The sequence below is a fragment of the Plectropomus leopardus genome, chromosome 23, assembly GCF_026936395.1.
Source record: "Plectropomus leopardus strain MGB_pleo_1.0 chromosome 23, ASM2693639v1, whole genome shotgun sequence".
In the NCBI taxonomy this organism is placed as follows: Eukaryota; Metazoa; Chordata; class Actinopteri; order Perciformes; family Serranidae; genus Plectropomus; species Plectropomus leopardus.
The window spans coordinates 10,790,983-10,812,657 of NC_142198.1; the positions used below are offsets into that span (position 1 = coordinate 10,790,983).

Below are 21,675 nucleotides of genomic sequence, written 5' to 3' on the forward strand. Positions count from 1 at the left end.
CTTCCCTCTGCAAGCTCCTCACGTTCCTTGTTTGTTTTATCTATCGCCATTCAGCTATTTGAGTTTGACACTAGGTTCATGACCACTTCAGTTCACCTCCTGGTATCTGATGATTCCGTCGCTCACACTCCCCTAATGTATTCCAAGCAGAGAGGGGGATATGCGTTGGAGAAAAGGCACACGTCCCATCTGATTGCAAGGTCCTCCCTGATGAATCATGCCGCAATGGACATCTCAGCTTTATCAAAGGGTGCTTTCCATCTCACTAGTGTGATTAATCAGAAAAAGGACTTCATTGTTAGCACAAAAAGTCACTGCAGATCCCGGGAAGACTCATGAAATTATTTACTCTGTCTACAGGTGAGACGAGACCTCAGTATATTGGGGTGACATGCTTGATGAACTTCATCTTCAGTGTCTTTTTTGTTTTGTTTATAATAATTTGGTAAATTAAAGTTGGAAGGGTGGGATTGGTTTGTAAAAAAAAAAGAAAAGAAAAAAGCAGAAACACGATAAATTTCCTCTTAAATAACTGAATGAAAAAGGAAAATGGAGAAAGTCTCATAGATTCGTGCTGACAGAAATACCTGCCTTGCCACAAGCATTTCTCCGTTTTGTGCGGCTTCCTCCACTGGTCACAAGCGGTAAAGCTATACCTGTAGGACAGAGGGGAGAGGGAGGAAGAAAAATTGAGAGAATGAAATAAATATCTATTTAAAAATAGCCTCTCAGCATGGCAAGGAGAGATTTGAAGATATTATCCTCAAAGGCTGCTGTGAGTGAGGCCGGGAGAAGGGAAGGCTGTCTACAGTGAAATATGAAAGGCACATACTCCCTGACAGCCTATGGCTTTTCCTGATACTGCCAACACCAGCCCACTGGAGTGATCCATAGACTCTTTGTGGAGACTTGTGATATAAATGCTGAGGGCTAGATGTTGAAGATCCTCAGCTCGCTGTCGCCCCACCCTCCCTCGTCATCCTTCGCCATCGCCTTGCCTGCCGCATGGGGGGAATTTGTTATGTTCCCTCTCGTACGCCTGCCTCGGAAATATCAGGACGGCGGACGGGGGGCAAGTCGACTGACTTGTCCTTGTCCCTTTTCAATTTGACAAGGCAAGCAGCCTTGGGGACTTTCCAGTCTATTTTCAAATTGACCATTTATAATCAGTTTTCTAAAGGAGAAAGAGAAGGGGTGGAGGAGTCGAGCCGTCTCTGTGTTGTTGTTGAAGGTATAGAGCTGGGGGTTGGGAGATGATAATACAGCAGCGTGTTGTCAGATGTGTCAGCAGGTAAGACGAATGAAGAATAGGGAGTGGATGCATAAAAGAGAATGCACAGTGGGGAATTGACCTCTATTCAAAAAAAAAAGAAAAAGGAGGGAAAAGAGGGTAGAAATCTATATCCTCAAGCAAATAAACATATACAGTCTCACTTTGAAATATGCACCACCTCTCGATGAACCCAAATCGGAGGGAAAAGTTGTGCTGGCGGTGGCTGAAAGCTTCCACAAAGAAGCGGCACCCGTTGTCCATTTTTTGACACCGATGTGGCTGCATATATCAGCACCTGCAAGGTCAGGCCGACTCGGGCGTGGCAAGCGTGGCGAGGGCCCCAGCCCGGGAGGCGTTACAGCATTCTGTCACACTGCTTGCTCCGCCGCCACCACACGATGACATTTCCACAAGATGGCTCTTCTGAATTATGCGGCCCAGCGGAAGGGTAAGAAGGGAAAGGGGGAAAAAAAGCTCATTTTCTGGGTGTCTGCTTCCGACCTGAAACCGCCACTTGTTTTCATCAGCGCCTTTTGCCGCTTATGCAAAATGCCGTGCAGGGGTAATAGGGGAACAATCAAGCCGGCCTGCTGCTCCTGTTCTCCATGCCATAGCCGCCTCTCTTTCTTCAGGGTGGAATGACACGGTGTCACCTCTACACTGGCCCCCATCCTTCTCAAATTAATCCCAATTTGGCCATCAAGCACGGGGCTGTCCAAAGGGGCAGGCGGCAAGTAATTGACATTCTCAGGTGCATGAGTTTTGTTTATGTAGTAACGCTGAGCCAAGGCCTTTCGCTGTGGATGACAGCAGACCCGGTTTGCATACACCACTTGATTCGGGAGCCTTGCATGAGTGACTGCTCAGCAGCCCGTGGCCCTGTGGCATTTCAGCAGAGGACATTTCAGTAAAGATCGCCTCAGGTGTCAAGCGGCTTGGAAGGTGCGGGAGGCAGCTGGAGGTCGTTTGTCCAACACATTGATTCCACTGTGACCCCATCGCTCTCTAACTATTGATCCATCCCCCAAGACCCCTATACAATGCCCATGCCACACTGGGGACTTAGGCGTCAATGTGGTCTAACCTTAAACAAAAGAATAGCAAATTTTCAATAGGACATCACTCTATGAAATAGGCATTGTGCTGGCCACTTACCTCCGAGGTCATTCTAGCATTAGGTGGAGTCCATTTTGGTTATTGGGATTCCATAAATGTGGGGAGTGGGGAGTTTATAAGCATGAGAGCATGCTGGAAGCAGGGAATGTCCGTAAGTCATTACAGGTGTGTGTACGTGTGTGTGTGTGTGTACATGTGTGTGTGTTGGCGCTTGTACATGGAAACCCCTATCCTAAATGCTTTCCTAGGCAGATCTCCCATGCCTTTTAGCATGTCACCCAGGGCCATGAATCACGATTACAGCACCTACATTTTTACCTGGGCACCTCGAAGGCTTTTTCATTAGGGTAAAAGGGACCCCAGGCTTCAGGGACGGGGTTGTTGAGGGGGTTGGCTGTGTTTGTGAGAGGGAGGGTCAGGGATTTGGGTTGGGTGGGTTAATTACAATAACAATGGGGGCGGCCAAAAAAAAGGAACACACGCCATGGCAGGGCTGAGCTGCCCTCATTTGTTTCAATAAGGTAAATTGATTCCTATGTCCTCTGGTGCCATTTGCATCGCATCCATTTAGTGCGCGCCTCTCATCCCACTCTCCTCCCACCCTTTCGCCACCACCTCCTCCCCCTCGATTCACTTCACGTGCAGAGGGCAAGACAACATCGATGCGGACGCATTGATCTTCCCGGACAGCAGACGCATGAGGACACTCATGCATCCACGCGTATTCATATATCCCACCTGTGCATGGACGTGCATATATGTACATACATGCACACATGGGACACATGTGACCACCAATAAAGTTATTTGACATTCAGGATTCAAGACTTAACTAAGTCTTCTTCAAATAATCATCTGATAAAAACAGATTTTTCCATCGTCACAAGGCAAGTTATACTTTACCCAAGCTGCCTACGTCTTTGGACCCCCGCTACGATAGTGAATCCGGCAGCAAGGTAGACTGTCACATTTTCTTAACTTCAGTTTTGACTGGTGTTTGCTTAATGAGCATCACCTGTGTGTTCCTGTCTTACCTGTCAGAAATCTTTCCATTCTACTTAACATTTCATTTACTTTCTAAAAAATCTTGCAAACAGAAATCTTGTTATCTTGGGTAGCGTGAAAGTGCTCGCTAGAAACAGATTTATTCAATGTGAAACAGCTTTATTCAACTTAAAGAAAAACTTCACCTTCCAAATGATCATTTGTGTATTAGTTACTCACTTAGTGTTCCGTTGAATATGTGAAGAAAACATTTTTCTTGCATGCATCCAGTTAACGAAGAATCCAAAAATGGAGTAAAAAATTCTTGATGAATAGAAGTCATAAGGGTTCATGTTTAACAACAGCACAACTATATCAAAACATCTATTTATAAACTCTCACGCAACTTGTGCAGTATAATCCAAGTCTCATTGGAGACCTTTTGGAGACCACAAACAACTAAACTGATCCAACCAGTGGTAGTCCAGCAGCCACTGTGTTCATTGAGGTAAAATTATTTTTTTTATCAATAGAGTCTGGCTTTGAAGGGCACATGAATACATTTCACTTACATTTTTCGAAATAGCTGTTTGGGAAGTACGGAGCATACAACTGGATAAATGAGACTTGGATTAAACTGCATAAGTTGTTTGAAAGTTTCAGAATGGATGTTTTGATATAGTTTTGCTTGCTGATGCATCAGGAATTTGTTTTTCTGTGGTTAATGCATCAAGAATTTTCTCAGTCTTCAGATTCTTAATTCACTGCAGGCATGCAAGAAAAACAAAGTTTACTTCACAAATTCAACCTCACAGTAATTATTGTAAAAATGATTATATGGTGGTGGTGGTGGTGGGGGGGGGGGGTCTTTAAGTTCCACTCTATTACCCTTTAACCCACCCGCAACACTTTCCAGTTCTCTCCAGTGGATCCAAACCATAGTTTGCAAACTTGCAGTTCCTCCAGTCTCCTGGTGAATCTGAGCCACATCACATGTTTTTGTTGGCCCTCTATGCCATCCAGCTACAAAGTGCCAACCTGTCTATCTCAACTTTCTTTTCAGTGCCATTTTGTTCATGTGACAACTGATCCATCTCACCAACACTGTTATCCTTGCTTGGCTGCAGTGCGCAATAGCCCCTGTATTGCTCACAGGCACGGCCAGTGAATGCAGCACTGCCCACTGGCCTCTAACCCAGCCCTCAGTCAGGGTGGTATCCATCTCGCCTCCCTCTTCGCCTGCCTACCTGCCACGGATCCCCCCTTCGGTACAACACACTGTCTGGTGCTAACACATACACACTCCCACCCCTCACTCCCGTCATCAGTCACCGCCAGGGCAGATAGCAGCGGCCGTCAGGCAGATGAGTGACGACTGGGCCTGTTACCTGAGCGCCTGCATGACAATGGGGCCTGTGAGCTGAGATAGAGAGACAAAAGCTGCACCTCTGCCACACACGTGTGTGACACAACACAGCAGCTGATCTATATTGTCGGCTGTACAATTAGCTGTCAACCAGCAACATGTAAAGATGTGCTATACAATGCACTCAACCTCGTAACAAGTAATTGAACACTGTATGTATGAGTCTGTGCAAGACATCACCACAAAACTTTTCACCTGCCATAATTAGATTATTCTGACACTGGGTATGATCACACACAGAGCAGTCAAAACACTGTCTGCGTTAATCCAAACTATTTGGGATCAGGGAACTGTGTATTCATATAACAGGGAACAAAAATGAAGCTGCATCATAATGCATCTAATCCAGTCATTATTGCGGTCTCAGCATATTTTTTAGCACTTTCTTCAAGATGACAACACTACAAAGAGCTTACTCCTCATTCCATACGATAACTTAAAATATACATTGGAAAGTGAAATTGCTACCAATCGCAACCACCTCCTTGAATCAGCAATAAGCAAATCCTATTAAATCCCTTTTAATTTGGCCCCATTCAGGCAAATCCTGAGTACTTGTGAACAATATAAGAATATAGATTCTAATGACTTCAGGGAGGTGGAAAGACCTCGCATATTAGTCTCATCAATACTTCTTTTCCTCTGTATCTTGACTTCGGCATGCTGCGAGTGTGGGATGGTTACAAGGCCAGGAGGGTGCACTTTCAAGTTTACACAGGCAGATGTTGTTCCCAAGCTTGCGTTTGACTCCCTGGCACACAGTTGCCCAAACATCCACACACTGACTACGCCAGAAGATTTATAACAATAAAAGTCTCCCCAAAAGGCATTGAAACGCACCGACCATTTTCGTGAGCAGCCTTGAACTCCGGCTGATCTGCTATTTGTTACCTCAAGCGCTTGGCAAAACAAAAACGGCTCCAGCCCAAACACTTGAAAGGGCTTATTGCTCATGTTGCCCACAAGTTCTGCGCTGTCTGGCTGAAACAAACCATCACAGTTAAGCTCGCTACACAACAAACCGAAAATACCTTGATCCAATTTGAAACACAGGCTTACTTGCCGAAGTATAAATGCTTAAATTGGTAATACCAGCAGGTAATTATTAAATTCCCCTAACCCGCCCCCTGCAGAACATTTGTATTGCATTTGGAAACACTGCAAGCACAACAATTGAGTCACAGGTTTGGGCACCAAAGGATGATGATTATGGTAATCCAACAATGCCAAAGCTCTATTGTATGTCACCGATTTTTGTTGCAAACTCATGACCTTATTAACCTTCTTAATCCTCAACTGGGTTCTCATGATAAGGGGCTTACACACACACACACGAGCGTACACACACACTCTTTCACTTTGATGCCCAGCAAACACTTCAGAAGCCATATTCACCTGTTTTATCCTGCACACCTGAGGTTCCCTGCATAATATCAGCAGAGGCCCTTGAGCCATCCAAGACAATTAACACTCTCCCTTAGATCAACAGTAGGAAAAAAAGTGGATGGCGGCGTTTGGAGCACAGGGCCCTCCCACTGTAGGCACATGAGAAAGCAGGCCTGATTGGTATTAAGTGGTGAGATTAAAAAGCCATCTCATAGGTCAGGTCAGCTGGTGTTCATTTGAATGCATTACCAGGGTCCGAGGCTAGATAATTCTCTCATTAGCGCCACTCAAACCCTGAGTGACAACACGGGTGAGAAGGGAGCATGTCTTACAACACTTAGAGTTAATTAGTCCACGTGCACTGTTGCTCTGCACCCCATGCGTCCGCTCTCTCTTGAAATGGTTTCAACCTAAAGCGTTGGCAGTTAATCAAAGATGAGCTGTGGAGTTTTCAATAGGAACCACTTGTTGTTTCAGGAGATACCTAAACATTTTCTTTTTTCAAACTACAAGGAAAGGTTGCACTTTCACAACTGATGTAGTACAATGCTATGTGGCACAGTAGTGGCGCTTGATTGCTTTTCTCTTTGCACAAAAACTTGAAATAGTTTAAGGAAAATCTCTTTATTACTGCTTATTTTCAAAGAGGCCATCATTTCTCCTCTATTCAATCAGTTATGATTGCACGATTGTAGTAAGCTTGAGCTGTCAGATTGTTAACAAGCTAACATTTTAGCCAGATTAGCAATGGACCAGGAGTTAACTAGCAATTAGCATGATGTTGAATATTATGACACACATATTAGACCTTTGATTTTACTCATGTTTGCTAGCTTATTGCAAGAGGAACACACGGCACATTGAGTAGCTAAGTGGGTGATGACACGCGTTAGGATGACTTAGTTCAAATCAGTATCCTGTTGCTTCGGGTATAATTGGGAGTGGAGTGATAAAAGAAAAATGCAGCACAAACAAGCCATGGCAATTTTTAGGCAACTACGAAATCGTATCTATCTACGAAATCTGGACCGATGATCTAAGGCACTTTCTTTGGTCTAGTGCAGTACCGCTTTAAAACAAGCCTGTCTGGGACAGGCCTATTGCCTTTGGTTCAAACAACTTCACACTCCCACACTGTGCTTCCATGAGTCCTGAGCACTACATTTGCCATAGTAGTGTCCCCTAGCAGTGCAATAGTAAGCATCAATTGCCAACAGGTAGCTTATTTGGGACAAGACAATTTCTTATACAGAAGCATTTATTTCTGAAAGTTGCATTGCTGATTCTTGAAATATTTGAGTTTGCTACAGTGTAACATCTCCAGTCTCTTTTTGTACATCTGCTCTTGAATGTACTGTAACACGTGACTGAGAGTGAGCTGTACCCAGCAAGACTCGAGACCTTGAGTCCTCAGCAGTACGTCAACCTTGTGTGAAGTCGATTGTATTAATGGTTGAAAAACGAGGGACAGACATTTATGGAGACTGACTCCTTCCATTTTAGTTAGATGTGAGCTTATCTCTATAAACAGATCTGTACATGTATGCAGAATATTTGGGCAACAGGACAAGAATATTTGTATCATAAGTGTTATGGTTTTCGTTATCTGAATAGTGTGAATAACATTTGAGGCAAGGTTGAACACATTTGCCTAAATGCGAGCTTGAAACCTATTGGCTATCTACTTACAAGGGTTTAACGTCGTAGTAGCTTTTCCACAAATGTATCTGCACCTGTTAGTAGATATTTGTTTATAGGGATTAGCCAAAATGAATAGTGCACAGAGGAAGAAGTCTTGGCCTGAATATCCACTGGCTACACCGTATCTCCAGAAATATCGGCTGTTGCTCCCGAACGTTTATCGTCATAAGACTGATAACCTGTGGGTTCTGAGACGGACTGTGAGCATACCTAAAACTTTAAAAAATTTTAAAATTGTATGAACAACTATCTTAAGTGCAATGTCCTACTATGAGCTGTCATTCTTTAAGCTGGATAACAGATGGATGACAGTTGACAGTTGTGTGATGATATACTGCTAACCTTCATTTGGTTAACCTGGGTATTGATCGACTCCAAATCTCTGATATATTTCTTAAGTTTATTGCCGCATTTCCAGATCTAATTATACAATTTCTCCAGATGTCTTGTAGGGTAATAGGAGTGTTGGTGGTCAAAACTACAAAAACAAGAATCAGGATTTACGAAAGCGGAGTTTGAGGTAGGACATAAGAGGCCCATGTAAATGTAAGATCACGCTTATACTGTTAGTGGCCCACTGTATACCTTTCATTATTTTCAGACAGGTAAGACCCACAGGTAACCATTGTCTGTTTCCGAGGAGATCTAGAGCCAATGAATTTTTCACTCTTTCTTTGTTGATGACATTGTTTTTGCATATTGGGAGCATGAGGTTATATCCACGTCATTAGTCTCCCTGCTTGGATCCGGGCCTGATAACTACACCGCCATCACAGTATTCACTTTGCTTCTAAAGGTTCCATAAATTGTCTCTTTCTCTTTCTCACTGATGTTCACTCGCACTCCTACCACTGTTCCCATGAGACATGGCGCTCGGCTCATTGGCCACCACACACACGCACACGGAGGGGGGGTTCTCTCTCGCCACCACCGCTGGGCTTACCCACCACACACACACAAACCCTGCATACCAATCTCTGCATGTGCCCCCCAATCACCACCCCCAACCGAGCGCACAGGGTTAGCTGAATATTCTAGGAGCTTTCAATTTTTCAGGCGGGTCTGCGAACCCCCTCCCATCACGCGGCGCCATCACACTCAAGGGAGTTAGAATTTCAACAGTCGTTAGCAGGGTCATCTGCAGTCCCTCAGGGAGGGACTTAAAAGAAAAAGATTTGAATTGCCTTTTTCTCTTTTTATTCTCTTTTCGTCTCGCCGCTTTAGTTCTCTGTATGGGTCCGTCATAATTCCACTTCCTGTCTTCAAGGCCTAGCAATATTCATCCCCCTCAATCTTGTCTGCGCTGCCAAATTCATCAATCAAACACGAGGTCTTCCAAAGCGCTTTTTATAGCTCCGATGTCATGCTTCTTATGCCACTGTCAAAAGTGTGCGACAGAGCCCCGTACTGCTGGTTATGCCACGGTAACGCGTTTATCCACTTGTATAATGTACTGTAGTGGTCATACAGGATCAAATACGGAATGTGGGAAAAATGGCTTCCAGCTGAAAGAGAAGGAGGGGGTTGTGAGGAAGAAAGGGGAGGAAATGAAAAAACATTTCTTCTAACTCTTTTGCACTAATATGAATTCCCTGTGAAATGTCTGGCGAAGTAGGTCAATGGGATTTAGAAAGTTTGTGCTGTTTTTTTTCCCTCCTCCCTCTCTCCTCATACTCTCTTGTCAATGGAAAATGAGCAATGCGATTAGGAGAGGGGAAGATGATGAGCTACAGAAAGTGAGTGAAAAAGAGAAAGAGAGAGAGAGAAAGACAGAAGGCAGGCTGAGTGGTGGTTTGGGCCTCTCGCGGGTCCCTCACCAGCTGACTGAGAGACCCAGACAAAGAGAGCGAGAGGAAAGGGAAGAGGGAGATTTGTATCTATGCTCTAGAGGAAGGGAGTGGCTGATGTCTCTTCATCTTGATATTGAAGCAACAATCTAATTATACAATTTCTCCGGGGAATATGCATATGAGGGTAATCAGTAAATAGAAAAAGGTAATTATTTGCCAGAAGTCATACCCTTTGCACCTGTAAGCACTGCACCGATACACAAGATTGTGCTTTCCCTATAATTCACAATGAAGATAGTTTATCAACAGCTAAATTATTTAGTTAATTTATAATAAGTAAATGAATTTCCCAGTTAATGAATATTTCACAGTGTCTGTCAAAACAGAATGACTTAAGTTTGGTCAAATACAAATGGGCCTCTCTTAATAATTTGCCAGAATTTTCCTCAGGGTAAATCTCCGCCTGTGATTGAATGTTACAATTAAACGTACTAATTCATTGTCAAAAGCAACTTATCTATACACATGATATATTTGGCACTTAATTGGAAAGCACATTTAGAAATGGTTTCTTGGGCGACTTTCTACATTACGGGCTAATCAGAATAAATTCTGCCCCGCTGTAATGAATTGAAGTTGAATATTCGTAGTTGGAGCTATTAAAGAGACTGGAGGAGTGAATTATTTAAATGCTAATTAATGTTTTAAGCTTTCCAACCTGCAATAGGCACATATTATTCCTTAGCCCCCCCTCTTGCAAAAGGCTAATTCCAACATCCACTAAGTGCGGAGGAACTTCTTGCTCATATTTCATTCAATCAATTCAGCTGCAGTGGTGCTTCTTTCACCCATGCAGCTACCTCCAGCCAGGAATGAAGGAAGATGGAATCCATCAATAAAGGCAGACAGTTGGTGGAATTACTAATCAACTCTTAGCTGGAGATTCAGTTGCCCATGGGAAACAAGACTCAAACCTGCTTTAGTTATGGTTTTGTCTCATGCGGGTAAGAGATTTTTTTTTTTTTGCAATAAAAGATTGTTCTATTAACATATCACTTGATTTTTAATCAGCCGGTGTCCCCACCCGACAAGCTGCATCTTACATCTGTTTAGTAAATGTTTAGCGCTCTGTCACCATCACTCTGCAGAGATTTAAAGCGGCTTCTGACAGAGCCACAGATATTAGATGAACTTCATTAACGTTGAAATAGTGCGAGATGTGGCTCAACTTTGCGTTCAAAGCAGCCTGCAAAGGAGTTCTAATGCGCACGGCGGTGGCATTATTCATGTTTTTTTCCACAATAGCTTGTTATTCATCATAAGACAAAGGAGAATCTCACTCGGCTTGACATAGATGGAGGAGGGCCACGAGGGTATTACTCACATCTGTTGAAAACAGTATGCACAGCCAACTGGATGTCACGATACACCATGCTTATTAATGCAAACAAAGTCTCCCAACACAGAATATAAATGACATTTTCCTTCACATCGGAGCATAAATATTAATTGTGTTAAATCTGTGATGTATTGTGGTTAGGGAGCTGCTTTAGTTGTTTATTGTTACAACAACATGATGCATTTTATTAATCAAAGCAGCACATCTTGTGACACCATATTGTGAAGTGCAGTCCAAGTCAAAGCTGTACTTCCCTTTTATACCACAAGGTGGCACTGTAGGCTTACAAACAGGTGCCGTCACACTGCTCATCCTCCAGTTACTAAAGAGCAAAGATCAAGTTGATTTTAATTGGCATTCCTTTAAGCTTTTATCTCAAACATCACAAATGATCTACAATATCCCACGTTCTTTTAGACCCACCTGTGCACACTAATGTCAAACACTCAATATGGCTCTCTCAGCCTTGTAGATGTGCAGTGCATTGTTCAGCACTCCATATAAATAATCCCACCTTAACCACAGCATGCACAGCAAATCAACAGAAGGCCTCCGGGAGGCTTTTCGCCTTGTTCGCTCTTTTCTTTCTTTAAGTAGAGAGTTTGCACAGCTGTCCGGGGAACACAAATGGCATTACACTCTCTTCCTGTGGCAGGACATCTGTTGCTTTCAGCTGGCATCCCTTCTGAGTCTGCTGGAGTGTGCTTTATGCAGCCTGGCTGCATTGTGATAAGTGACTTTTTGATGGGTTCTTTCCAGTGTGATAGGTGAGGTACAGGAGTTGTGTGTGTGTCGAGCATAGAAAGGATGACCAAATGGACTGTGTAATTTATTTTCCCTAGCAGTTCAAACACAAGAAAGTACTACAAACAGCTATTTGGTTGAGAGAAACTTCTAGAATACAATGCAAAGTATTTGTACTGTGTTTTCAGCTGCATGTTAAAGACTAATCTGCCTCACAGGTTCAGGGGGAAATAAAATCATAGAGATGTCGGTGCTTTTATTGAAGAAGATACCAATATTAATACTGCTATTAGTCACTGACAAATACAATTTACTCTCACGCATCCTTCTGCAGACCTGCGAAGAGGCTGCAGAAGCTTTGTGTTACTGCTCTATTGGCCTTCTGAGTGAGGAACTCCCCTCTCCTCATAAACCTCCTTTTACAGATTGACTGGGAGCGGGACAGGACAGAATACTAATCTGCATCCCATTGAAACAGCTTAACTTCCTTTGGCCATGTCCTCACTTCCCCTACTGCAGTCCGATTTTCTATAAATCACCCAGACCATTTTCTAAACTGCAAAGAAATCCAGACACAATAGTGGTGCTTTAACTTTGAGATCTACAATGAAGGACGCCTGATTGGTTAGTTGGACTAGAGTCAGGCAAAAATAAATAAATAATAAAAAAAATAAATAATAATAACAGACAATACAAAAATTGCAAGTTCAAAGTATTTTCTTTTAATTATCTCTCTTCATCTTGACCACTTTTGTATTTTGAGATCATCTTTGCATACTCCCGTCCAGACTGGTAAATAGTTCGGCTTAGCTTTGCGTCTGCAAAGTCCACATGGAACAATCCAAAGCGAACACTGAATCCATCGGCCCACTCAAAGTTGTCCAGCAGTGACCAGGCGAAATATCCACGGACGTTGACACCATCTTCTTGTATAGCTATACACAAAGACAGTAAAAACAGACTTGTCATTGATTAGATTTAAAAAGATTTAATCCAAATCTTTATAACAGAAGTTATAGTCTTTGACCTTAGGAAGCTACAGCTATCAGTGACACATTGTCATTATCAAGATTTCTAAAGCATACCAAGAGTATGAATTATTTGCAACAAGCAGAAAGTAATCAAGCAAAACGAGCTCAAACTTTTTTTCTCTTATTTCTAGCCTTACATGGATGTTATGCAGTTCAGCAAAATTCATCCATAAGTCTTTGAGCTCTTGAGCTAACTTTCAATTTCCCTGGCAATAAAAAATACACAGATTGGCCAGATGATGGTGCCAAAACAAATGCATTTGGCAATAACTCCTAAGCCTTTAAGGCTGGAAATAAAATATTATGAATAAAAATTATGTTTTCATTAATCTATAAAAATCTATTGCTCCACCAGATGTTTGTTTCCACCATTCATCCAAACTTGAGCAAAGGATTCTGGCTCTAGTGCACAGGTGGTGGTGTTGTCAGTGATATTTAAAACTAAACTGAGGTATTCAAACACTCCTGATGCTACAGAAAGCAATCTTTGCATCCCTGATTTGTGACTAATGTTTACACAGTTGCAAGAGGTGAAGCTTAAGTGGACCACATCTGAGAATTTTAGAATTCATTTTACTAAAGACAATTTGTCAGGAAGTCATTCATTGGCAGCTGTAAGGAAATTAAAGTGTGACGAACTGTAGTAAAAATACAGTCAAAATTCTATTTGACGATAAGTGTAACAAAAAATGTAAATGTAAGTGCTTTAAAGCACATTTTACATTCAGTATTCCAATTTTCAGTGCAATCATTAACGGCCATAAATTTACTGCTGCAACAAACGCAATATTGCTCATGTATACATTTGTGTGTTTCTACCATTATTGGGGAACACTATAGAGAAAAATGTAACTACCACTACCAAAAATTCAGGGGACAGGGGAATGCAGGGAGAAAATGAAGAAACGTATGTGTTGGTAAACGCATTTAAAGCTATGTTACGTCGACAGCTACAGAAAATACATTTGCAGCTATGTGGCATGACCAGGACCAGCCATTTTTTCATTTTATTCTGTGACTTTTCCAAAAGTTTCAATGATTTTTACTAATTCCATGGCTTTTCCAAGCCTGGAGAAGGTGATCATGAAATTCCATGACTTATCCAGGTTTTCCATGACTGTGGGAACCCTCTTAAGATTGTTTTCCCCACTGATTTAGCCCAACTACAGTCGGCTAATGTGCTTATTTCCATGACAGATTTATCAGCCATTACCTTTAGCCACTTCAGAGATGGTGTCCTTGTAAAACTTTGAGCGCTGGGTATCCTCAATCTGCACCGGCCCCACCTGAGAGAACCCATTCTCTGTGATGTAGACCGCTGAGTTGTTGAAAGTGTCCTGGAAAGTCACGGGGCAAATATTATTGTCAAACAAGGCATCTCAGCTGTCAGACATTCCAGGGAGAGACAGATTGGTCCACAGTGTGCCGTTTAGCTGCATTTCACCGGTGCCAAGCTCAGACTAATGGCCTGTGACAAGGCACAACAGCAGGAAATTGCAATTGCAAACACTTTCAGCAAAGTAACTGTTTCATTCAATGTGACAGCCCTAATGAAGCATCAATGTGTTTCTGGAGGTGTTAAAAGGAGATTACCACATACAAAATCAATAGCAAGACACTGTACAAATGTCAGGGTGTTCTAAGCGTTTGGTTGAAGGCGATTTGTCTTGTTGTCGGTCAATTCAGTTTGATGCCAAGAGAAGAAAGAAAAATGACTCCACATTTCAGCTGATTGAATTCACACTCAAAATAAAGGATGTGTTTGAACCTTGTTTGGGGACACTTTAGTGATGTTTACTGAGGGAGATGATACAGAAAATTACCTCAGATGATCAGTAGTTGTTGTTTTACCTTGATGTATTTGAGAAGCTTCCTCAAGCCATGGGGCACTACAGCGAGCCAGGACACGCCACAAATAGGCCAGGATGGATCCAAAACTTCACCTGCATCTCGGTCGCTCTTCATGCACAAATCTCCACCACCTCCTCCTGGCTTGACTTTTCGAGACGTATAGTAGTTTAATGCAAAAAAATCAGCTGTGCCCATAATGTTGGGCTCATCCTTTGAGAAACTGGGCAGTCTTGAGCTACCATTGTATCCCACCTTCTTACTTTGAGCGTCAATGGTGGATCTCATTATTTCTGGATAATCTCCAGATACAAACACGGGCCAGGCAAACCACCCGAGTGTAAACGCAAGGTTGCGCTCGGTGGCAGCGATATCCTCTGTGCAGCCTGTATGTAGCGGTTCAAGCCAGTCACTGTTGATCGCCAGAGACACCGCACCCTTTTGCTTTGACCTGTAGAGGGAGTTGTAGCTGTGCCAGGCCATGGCATGGGCACGCAGCATGTTATGGCCCACCAGGTACGCAGCAATCCCCGGTTCTTTTAACCCAGGTGCATGGATGCCGTCTTCGTGGCCCAGTTTGGCGCACACGTAGGGCTCATTGATGGTGATCCAAAGTTTGACACGGTCGCCGAATGTTTTGAAACAAAACTTGGCATAGCTGTCAAACAGGGTTGCTATATGCGCTGTTTTCCAGCCGCCCTGATCTTGGAGAGCTTGAGGCAGGTCAAAGTGGTAAAGTGTGACCATTGGTGATACATTGCAGGCCAGCAAATCATTAATCACCTTGTTGTAGTACTGCACACCTGTTGGACACATATACAATATTGTTTATTGGTGATGAGGTAAAATATTGTTTTGGAATCGAATATGGCATGGGGATATGGGAATACCTTTCGGATTGACATGTCTCGTGGTCCCATCAGGCAGGAGGCGCGCCCAGGAGAGAGACAGACGATAGTGCGTCAGTCCAAGCTGCTGGATACACTCCAGGTCCTTCTCCCACAGCTCGTAGCTGTTACAGGCCACATCTCCATTCTGCTCCCCAAACACTTTGCCTTTATCATGACAAAACGTGTCCCAGATACTTGGTCCCTTGCCGTCTGCCTGCCAGCCACCTCAATGCACACATGAAGGTTGTTTCATTTCATAATAGTGTGTAGGGTGTTGACATTTAAAAAATCACATTAATGCCTCTACTGAGACTTTAAGTGTGCCTGTGGATTTCACTTAGTTCATTGTGACTCTATCTTTCGTTTCTAAGTAGCATTTATTGTTTTTATTTTGCTGTAATTGTCCTCCTTAAAAATAATGGTCTGTAGTTTTTTTGGTGTTTTACATTAAGCTCAATATGAGCTCAATGAAGTTGATCCATTGACTGGATACAATCTATGAGTTAGTCAGACATTACTATGTCAAAAGGTCAATGCATGTATGGGCTATAACTGAACGTCACATGACATTTCTGTTTACAACCTCTGGAAGGAATAAAATTGACCTTGTGTTTTGTATCATTGGTGTGTGCCATTTACAGGGTGTGGACACAGTATCGTGACCAACCAACCTGTGCAGTCTAAGGTCATGTAATACAAAGTTTCTTGAGTAAATATAACTTTAATTGAGCCTATGATGTTCAGATTGTTGAGTTGTATGGATTCAACTGTAATCATTTTTAAAATCTTCCTTATCTGACAGAGTGGACTTTATCAGATATCAGACTCATATTTCCCGAAAGCAATAAAGCAATAGTCATAATACAACATCAGCACAAACTAGGGCAGAGTTGGTGAGTCCATACTTTCCTAACATTTTGAATGTGTGCCATGATAAGAAGTTTTGACAATTATTTGTAGAACTAATAGATCAAGTTTATTTTAAACAAAGTACGAGTTTCAATTAAAGCAACACCTTAACAGAAGTATTTATTGTAAGCCTAGGTCTATTCCAGTGATACTCAACGTAGGGTGGGGCAATGAAAATACATTGAATCACTCTGGGATTTCTTTTTTTTTTGTAATTTGAAAATGAGTCAAGTGCCAGAGTGCATAAAAAGCACCAGAATTGAACTTGTTTATCAAAACAATGCAATGGAAGTACCTGAAAGCCAGGCTTCTGAAAAGGTACAGACATCTTGCCAGAAAATGAATAAGGCAGAAGTTAAAGTCATGTATTCGAATATTACTTGAGTAAAAGTCTTAAAGGTATCTGATATTTATTGTACTTAAGATTTGAAAGTAAAAATACCAGTAAATGCTATTAATACAAAAGCAAGTGGTCACAGTTCTGAGGATTATGAGGTTTATATCTTCATGTCATGTACACTGCCTTAAAAACGGAGCCTACGTTCTAACTTAATGGATTTAAAGAACAAAATACAGTTTTTCCTTCCCTCCCATTAATTTATCCACCCATCCCCTCCTCCTTTCCTTTCCTTTTTTGACTCAGATGCTTAAAGGAAATGTAGTGGAATAAAAGTGAAAGTTCATAGAAATATAAAAGCGCAAGTGAACTACATATGCTCTCCCAAAAAATACTTAAGTACTTTGTTACAGTATACACTGAAAACAAGTGCCTGGAGTAGATCCCATTACACCCGAACAGAGGTCAGGGCCAAGCCCCCACTGTCCTCAGATTCTAAAAACGCGCCTGTGTACATCTAATCTGCACACAACAGCTTTGGCTGGATTCGCCTCTCAGCAAAGCTGAGTGAGGACAGCACACGTCAAAGCATTGAAAATAAGCATTTTGTTTCTTATATAGGTCTATAATAAAAAAATATATATATATAACTATATTTATCAAGTGCCCCCTAGCCTCCTAACATTTTGCAAATGTGCCCTCTGGTAAAGCAAGTTGAGTATCCCTGGTCTATTTATTGTATAAAACTGCACGTGTGATAAGTATTGTGTCCTGTTTACCCACAATAATGTCAAACAATTCCTAATGTCTTGTTTATGTTTACATACCTTCTATTTGGTACGCAGCAGTTCCCGCTCCCCACGCAAAGTCTCGTGGGAACATGTTTTTACCTTTAGGATACTGAATCAAAGCCGTTGAGATTGCTTGCTGCGTTTTGCATAGATTTAATGTGTTTGTCTCCTAAAAAATCTTATTTAACTGTTTGTTCTCGTGCATAATACGCATGCAGCCGTAGTATCCGGCAACCAGGAAAGACTCACAGAAGTGACGTTAAGAAGCGTCACGTTTTTGTTTTGTTTTTTTGCACAGTATGTTTTGCAAGCCAAGGTAAACTCAAATATGCTTTTTCTTTTCTCCATTCTGGCCTTGCAGCAATATTTAAATACTGTGGCTCGAGAATCAGCCGAACTACTTTGGTTACTGCGGTTAATATTTCGAATTTCCCTTGAAACTTGTTTTCACAACTTGGTGTCTAAATCTTCCGAGGAGCGCTTGAAAGCAGCACACAAGGCTGCAGTTTTTGTGCCTGCGCGACGAGATTTGCGCGCACCTCGCGGGAGCGCGCACAGTAAAGTATCAGCCATTGATATGATTTCTATAGCAAAGTGTGATTTAAAAACGACATAATCTTCTTTATGGGGTTCATTAGTTGTGATAAACGACATTTAGTTTATGAACGTTTATAGTCATTAATGCTTTATTATACTCAGTAGCATTGTCTTTATTGATCTGTAATTTGCAAGGTGATTTTGATCAATTTCCAGGGAGAGATGAACTCTTTGTCTTTTCCCCCAATTTTTGGTATTTCAGGCAGATATACTAAAAACTGTTGTGCTAAAATGGCCAAAATAGGCTATAACCACATTTGATTTATAAATCTCCAGGGATAAAGTATTATTGGCAGACGTTTTAGCATACCTGCCGAGAACTGCATCCCTGTATACTTCCTCAGACAAATGTCAAATGTAAGAACATGATTTTCAGTCAGCAGCCTAAAATATCAGTTTGTGAAATTGTTTGATCCTAAAGTTGGATGAAATTAATTTTATGAACTTTGTCCAGTAGGGCCTGTCAAATAATGCTTTTTTGCATTTCCCTTTTATTTTCAGCCAAGAAGAATGTTGTTGGGAGTATGTTCACTTATGTAATTATGAGTTTATCCAAGCCCATTTAAGTTCATTTATTGAGTTCAGTGAAAGGATTTCCTAAGAACCTGTGCCCCTGGATTTATGACAGCCAATTTGAATAATTTATGTGATGTCCTAAATGCAAACAAAAAAAGGTTAAAGGGTGCTGTCAAAGAGCATCAAGGTCCTGAAAACCAATAGACTAGTGAGGTGAAAGCTTTATAGCCAGAAGGCATATGTTCTTTGGCCTGTGATAACTTCAATGCTATCTTCTGGTCCAGTTTTCTATAGAATGAAGGGACTCACTCGACCTGATCAGAACAAAGAAAATGGATTGTTTGCCAAAGGGCAAAAAAAAAAAAGAAATCCTTGCAAGTTAAATGTCCTCTTCATTGCTGTAAGATACAATTGGATTTTTGTGACTTAATCTTTCATGGTTACTGTGTGTACAGCAAACCTGACAGAACTTGTACAGAGGCACCCAAACTGGCTGCTTCACTGAAAACAGCAATACAAAAGTTTTAAACCCCTCAATTCATTTCTGTATCTAAAGTTAATCTAAAAAACCCTGTGAGTGTTTGACTTGGCCTAGTATTTTTGGATTACTTTTTGATGATGGTATGCATTTCTGCAAGCAGAATTTTACTGTAGTGGTTGGCAGTAATGGAAGATCCACAGAGTACCACAGTCTAAACATACCCAGTTAAAGTACTGTATTCAAACTCTTCCTTCAGTAAAAGTAGGCTACAAAAGTACTGACATCAAAATACAATTAGTAAGAGTACTTATTATGCAGAAGAGACTATTCCAGGATAATATGTTATATGATTGGATTTTAATCATTGATGCATTAATGTGTTCATCACTTTAATGTTGTAGCTGGTAATAGTGGAGCTCATTTTGATTACTACACCCTTATGGGAAGTTATACATCTTCCTACCATGAGCTTTTTACTTCTGGTGATTGCATATATGCTTCTGAAATCCTAAAAGCTGTGTTTGTTTGTAAGGTTGATCTTGCTGAACAAAACTAACAAATATACTTGTACTTCACTTGAGCATTTTTTTTGGTCACTTTATTACTTTATACTTTTACTTTTACTTACAGAGGGAAATATTATACTTTACTTTTTACTCCTCTACGTTTATCTTAACAGTTTAGTTACTGAACAGATTAGGATGTTTGCAATAAAAAAACACAAAAAAAGTTTATAAAATATGATGTTTTGGTTAAAAATTAAATTAGCAAACAGTTAATACAACTACAGCTGCAATGATTATGAGCTGATTAATCAGTCAGTCAGCTGATAGAAAATTAATTGCCAATTTTTCTGATAATCTGTTTTAATTATTTAAAGTTATGTGGGTTTTTTCTTTTTTTCCTAGTGTTTTTAAAACATTTTGAGTGTGTGTATGTGTGTATGTGTGTGTGCGTGTGTGTGTGTGTGTTTTTCTCAGTTTTTCACAGTTTTGAGTTTTTGGTGTGTCTTTTGTTTGATTGGGTTTTTTGTTTATAAAGTTATTGCAATCATGCCCAACAGACTCAACTGAACGGATCTCAATAATGCTTCCTGTGATGGTTTTATTCTGAAATGCGGACCGGATATGCTTTGAATTCCGAAGGACTTGACAATGGTGGAGCCCGGGGCAGAGTCATGGGAGGAGGACTTTTCAATGAACAGAGAACTGATTTTGAATACTTTCCAAAGACACAGTGGAGCCAAAAGAGACATAACAGCGACTTTTGATATTCTTCTTTAAGAGACGTAAAGCTTTTTACTTTGTTACGTTGTTTCTAGCATTTGCGACATACTTTGAGCTGAGAAGGTGTTGTAGCGCTTTGTGTTTTTTTCCTGAGTAATTTCCTGTTGGTGCCTGGGAACGAAAAAAGAAAAGTTTACTAGCTGTTGTTTGGAACTGTGTAGTCCAAAATACTGGAAAATTAGAGCCTGGCCGCGTTTCCTGAAGTTGGTGCGGATAACCTGGGACTACTGCAGCCGCCTCCCGTGGAAAAGACAACACTGAACTGGACCCACGCTATGGGCAACAAAGAAAACCTCCCAACAACTGGACAAGTTATTCAGTAACCAGCGAGCACACGCAGCGTTTAAAATTTGCGGATTGGTAGAGTTGGAGGAAATGAGCACCACGCTAAGATGGAAAGGGAAATATAAATGAGTCGTTTGGCAAACAAAGAAGGACACCTCTGTGGGACTGAAAACCGCGGAGCAAAGGGGAAAGCCTTTCGAGAAATGGAGGAGGAAGGCTCGCACGAGCCGAACAAGATACTGGCCTCATTTTTGTCTTTATCGTGGTCCTTTTCATAACAAAGCTGCTCTGTATCAACTCCACATCTGCCCCGTGTTGTATCAAAACATTCATTGCCAATGCTGCAGTGGTTTTCTAGTCGTGTGTGAAAATGAGGGTGGATTTGTTGCAGTTGTTTGTGATTTTGCTGCTCGGTGGTCGCGGCGGTGGTTCGGCGGTATCATCTGATTGCAAATCATCTGATGAACGGTCGAAAAGCGGTGGGAAAAGCCTGCCGTCTGACCGGAAAGTGGTCTGCAGCAACATGGAGCTCCATCAGGTGTTACCCCCGGAGTCCTTCCCCAACAGGACAGTCACACTGTGAGTATACAGGAGATGCGTAGTTCAATTTCACCTATTTAAAACGCAGTACTCCTACCTCCTTGACCTATTAAACACCAAACTTCTAAGATATTAGTTTTATTACGAAGGTTTGGCCTTAAGTATCTGCTGTTGAAGGCTGCACGTGAACTGCATTAGGCTACATTAATTGCCTGTGTTGTCTAGTTCTTAATAGTTTCTTTGATGTCAGGGACTTCCACTTATTTGATAGCCTACTTAATACTACAAAAATAACTTAACAAAAGCTCTTGATTGTTATCTGAATGAATATGTGGTTAATGTTCC

General features: G+C 41.6%; 2 protein-coding genes across 2 annotated transcripts in view; one reads left to right on the forward strand and one right to left on the reverse strand.

The window, feature by feature from the left end:
• Positions 1-12,518: 12,518 nt before the first annotated feature.
• Positions 12,519-17,861, reverse strand: gba3 (glucosidase, beta, acid 3). Its single transcript, XM_042512526.2, has 5 exons — positions 17,662-17,861; positions 15,589-15,813; positions 14,702-15,501; positions 14,064-14,187; positions 12,519-12,754 (listed from the first exon to the last, which is right to left on the reverse strand). Exons 1-5 carry the CDS (start codon positions 17,714-17,716, stop codon positions 12,546-12,548), a joined length of 1,413 nt encoding a protein of 470 aa, XP_042368460.2. The 5' UTR covers positions 17,717-17,861; the 3' UTR covers positions 12,519-12,545.
• A 2,479-nt stretch (positions 17,862-20,340) lies between these two features.
• Positions 20,341-21,675, forward strand: part of adgra3 (adhesion G protein-coupled receptor A3) — a 36,129-nt gene continuing 34,794 nt past the window's right edge. The window contains exon 1 of the mRNA XM_042512178.2: positions 20,341-21,369. Coding sequence (XP_042368112.1) covers positions 21,161-21,369 — 209 coding nt within the window. The 5' untranslated portion in view covers positions 20,341-21,160. The remainder of the gene's footprint in view (positions 21,370-21,675) is intronic.

Bases quoted from the DNA above. Each gene is read 5' to 3' on its own strand.
- gba3 (XM_042512526.2), bottom strand. From the start codon at position 17,716: ATGTTCCCACGAGACTTTGCGTGGGGAGCGGGAACTGCTGCGTACCAA. The intron at 15,502-15,588 runs GTATTCCCATAT...TGTGTCCAACAG, and splicing joins GAGACATGTCAATCCGAAAG to GTGTGCAGTACTACAACAAG. The intron at 12,755-14,063 runs GTAATGGCTGAT...CTTTGTGTATAG, and splicing joins CATCTCTGAAGTGGCTAAAG to CTATACAAGAAGATGGTGTC.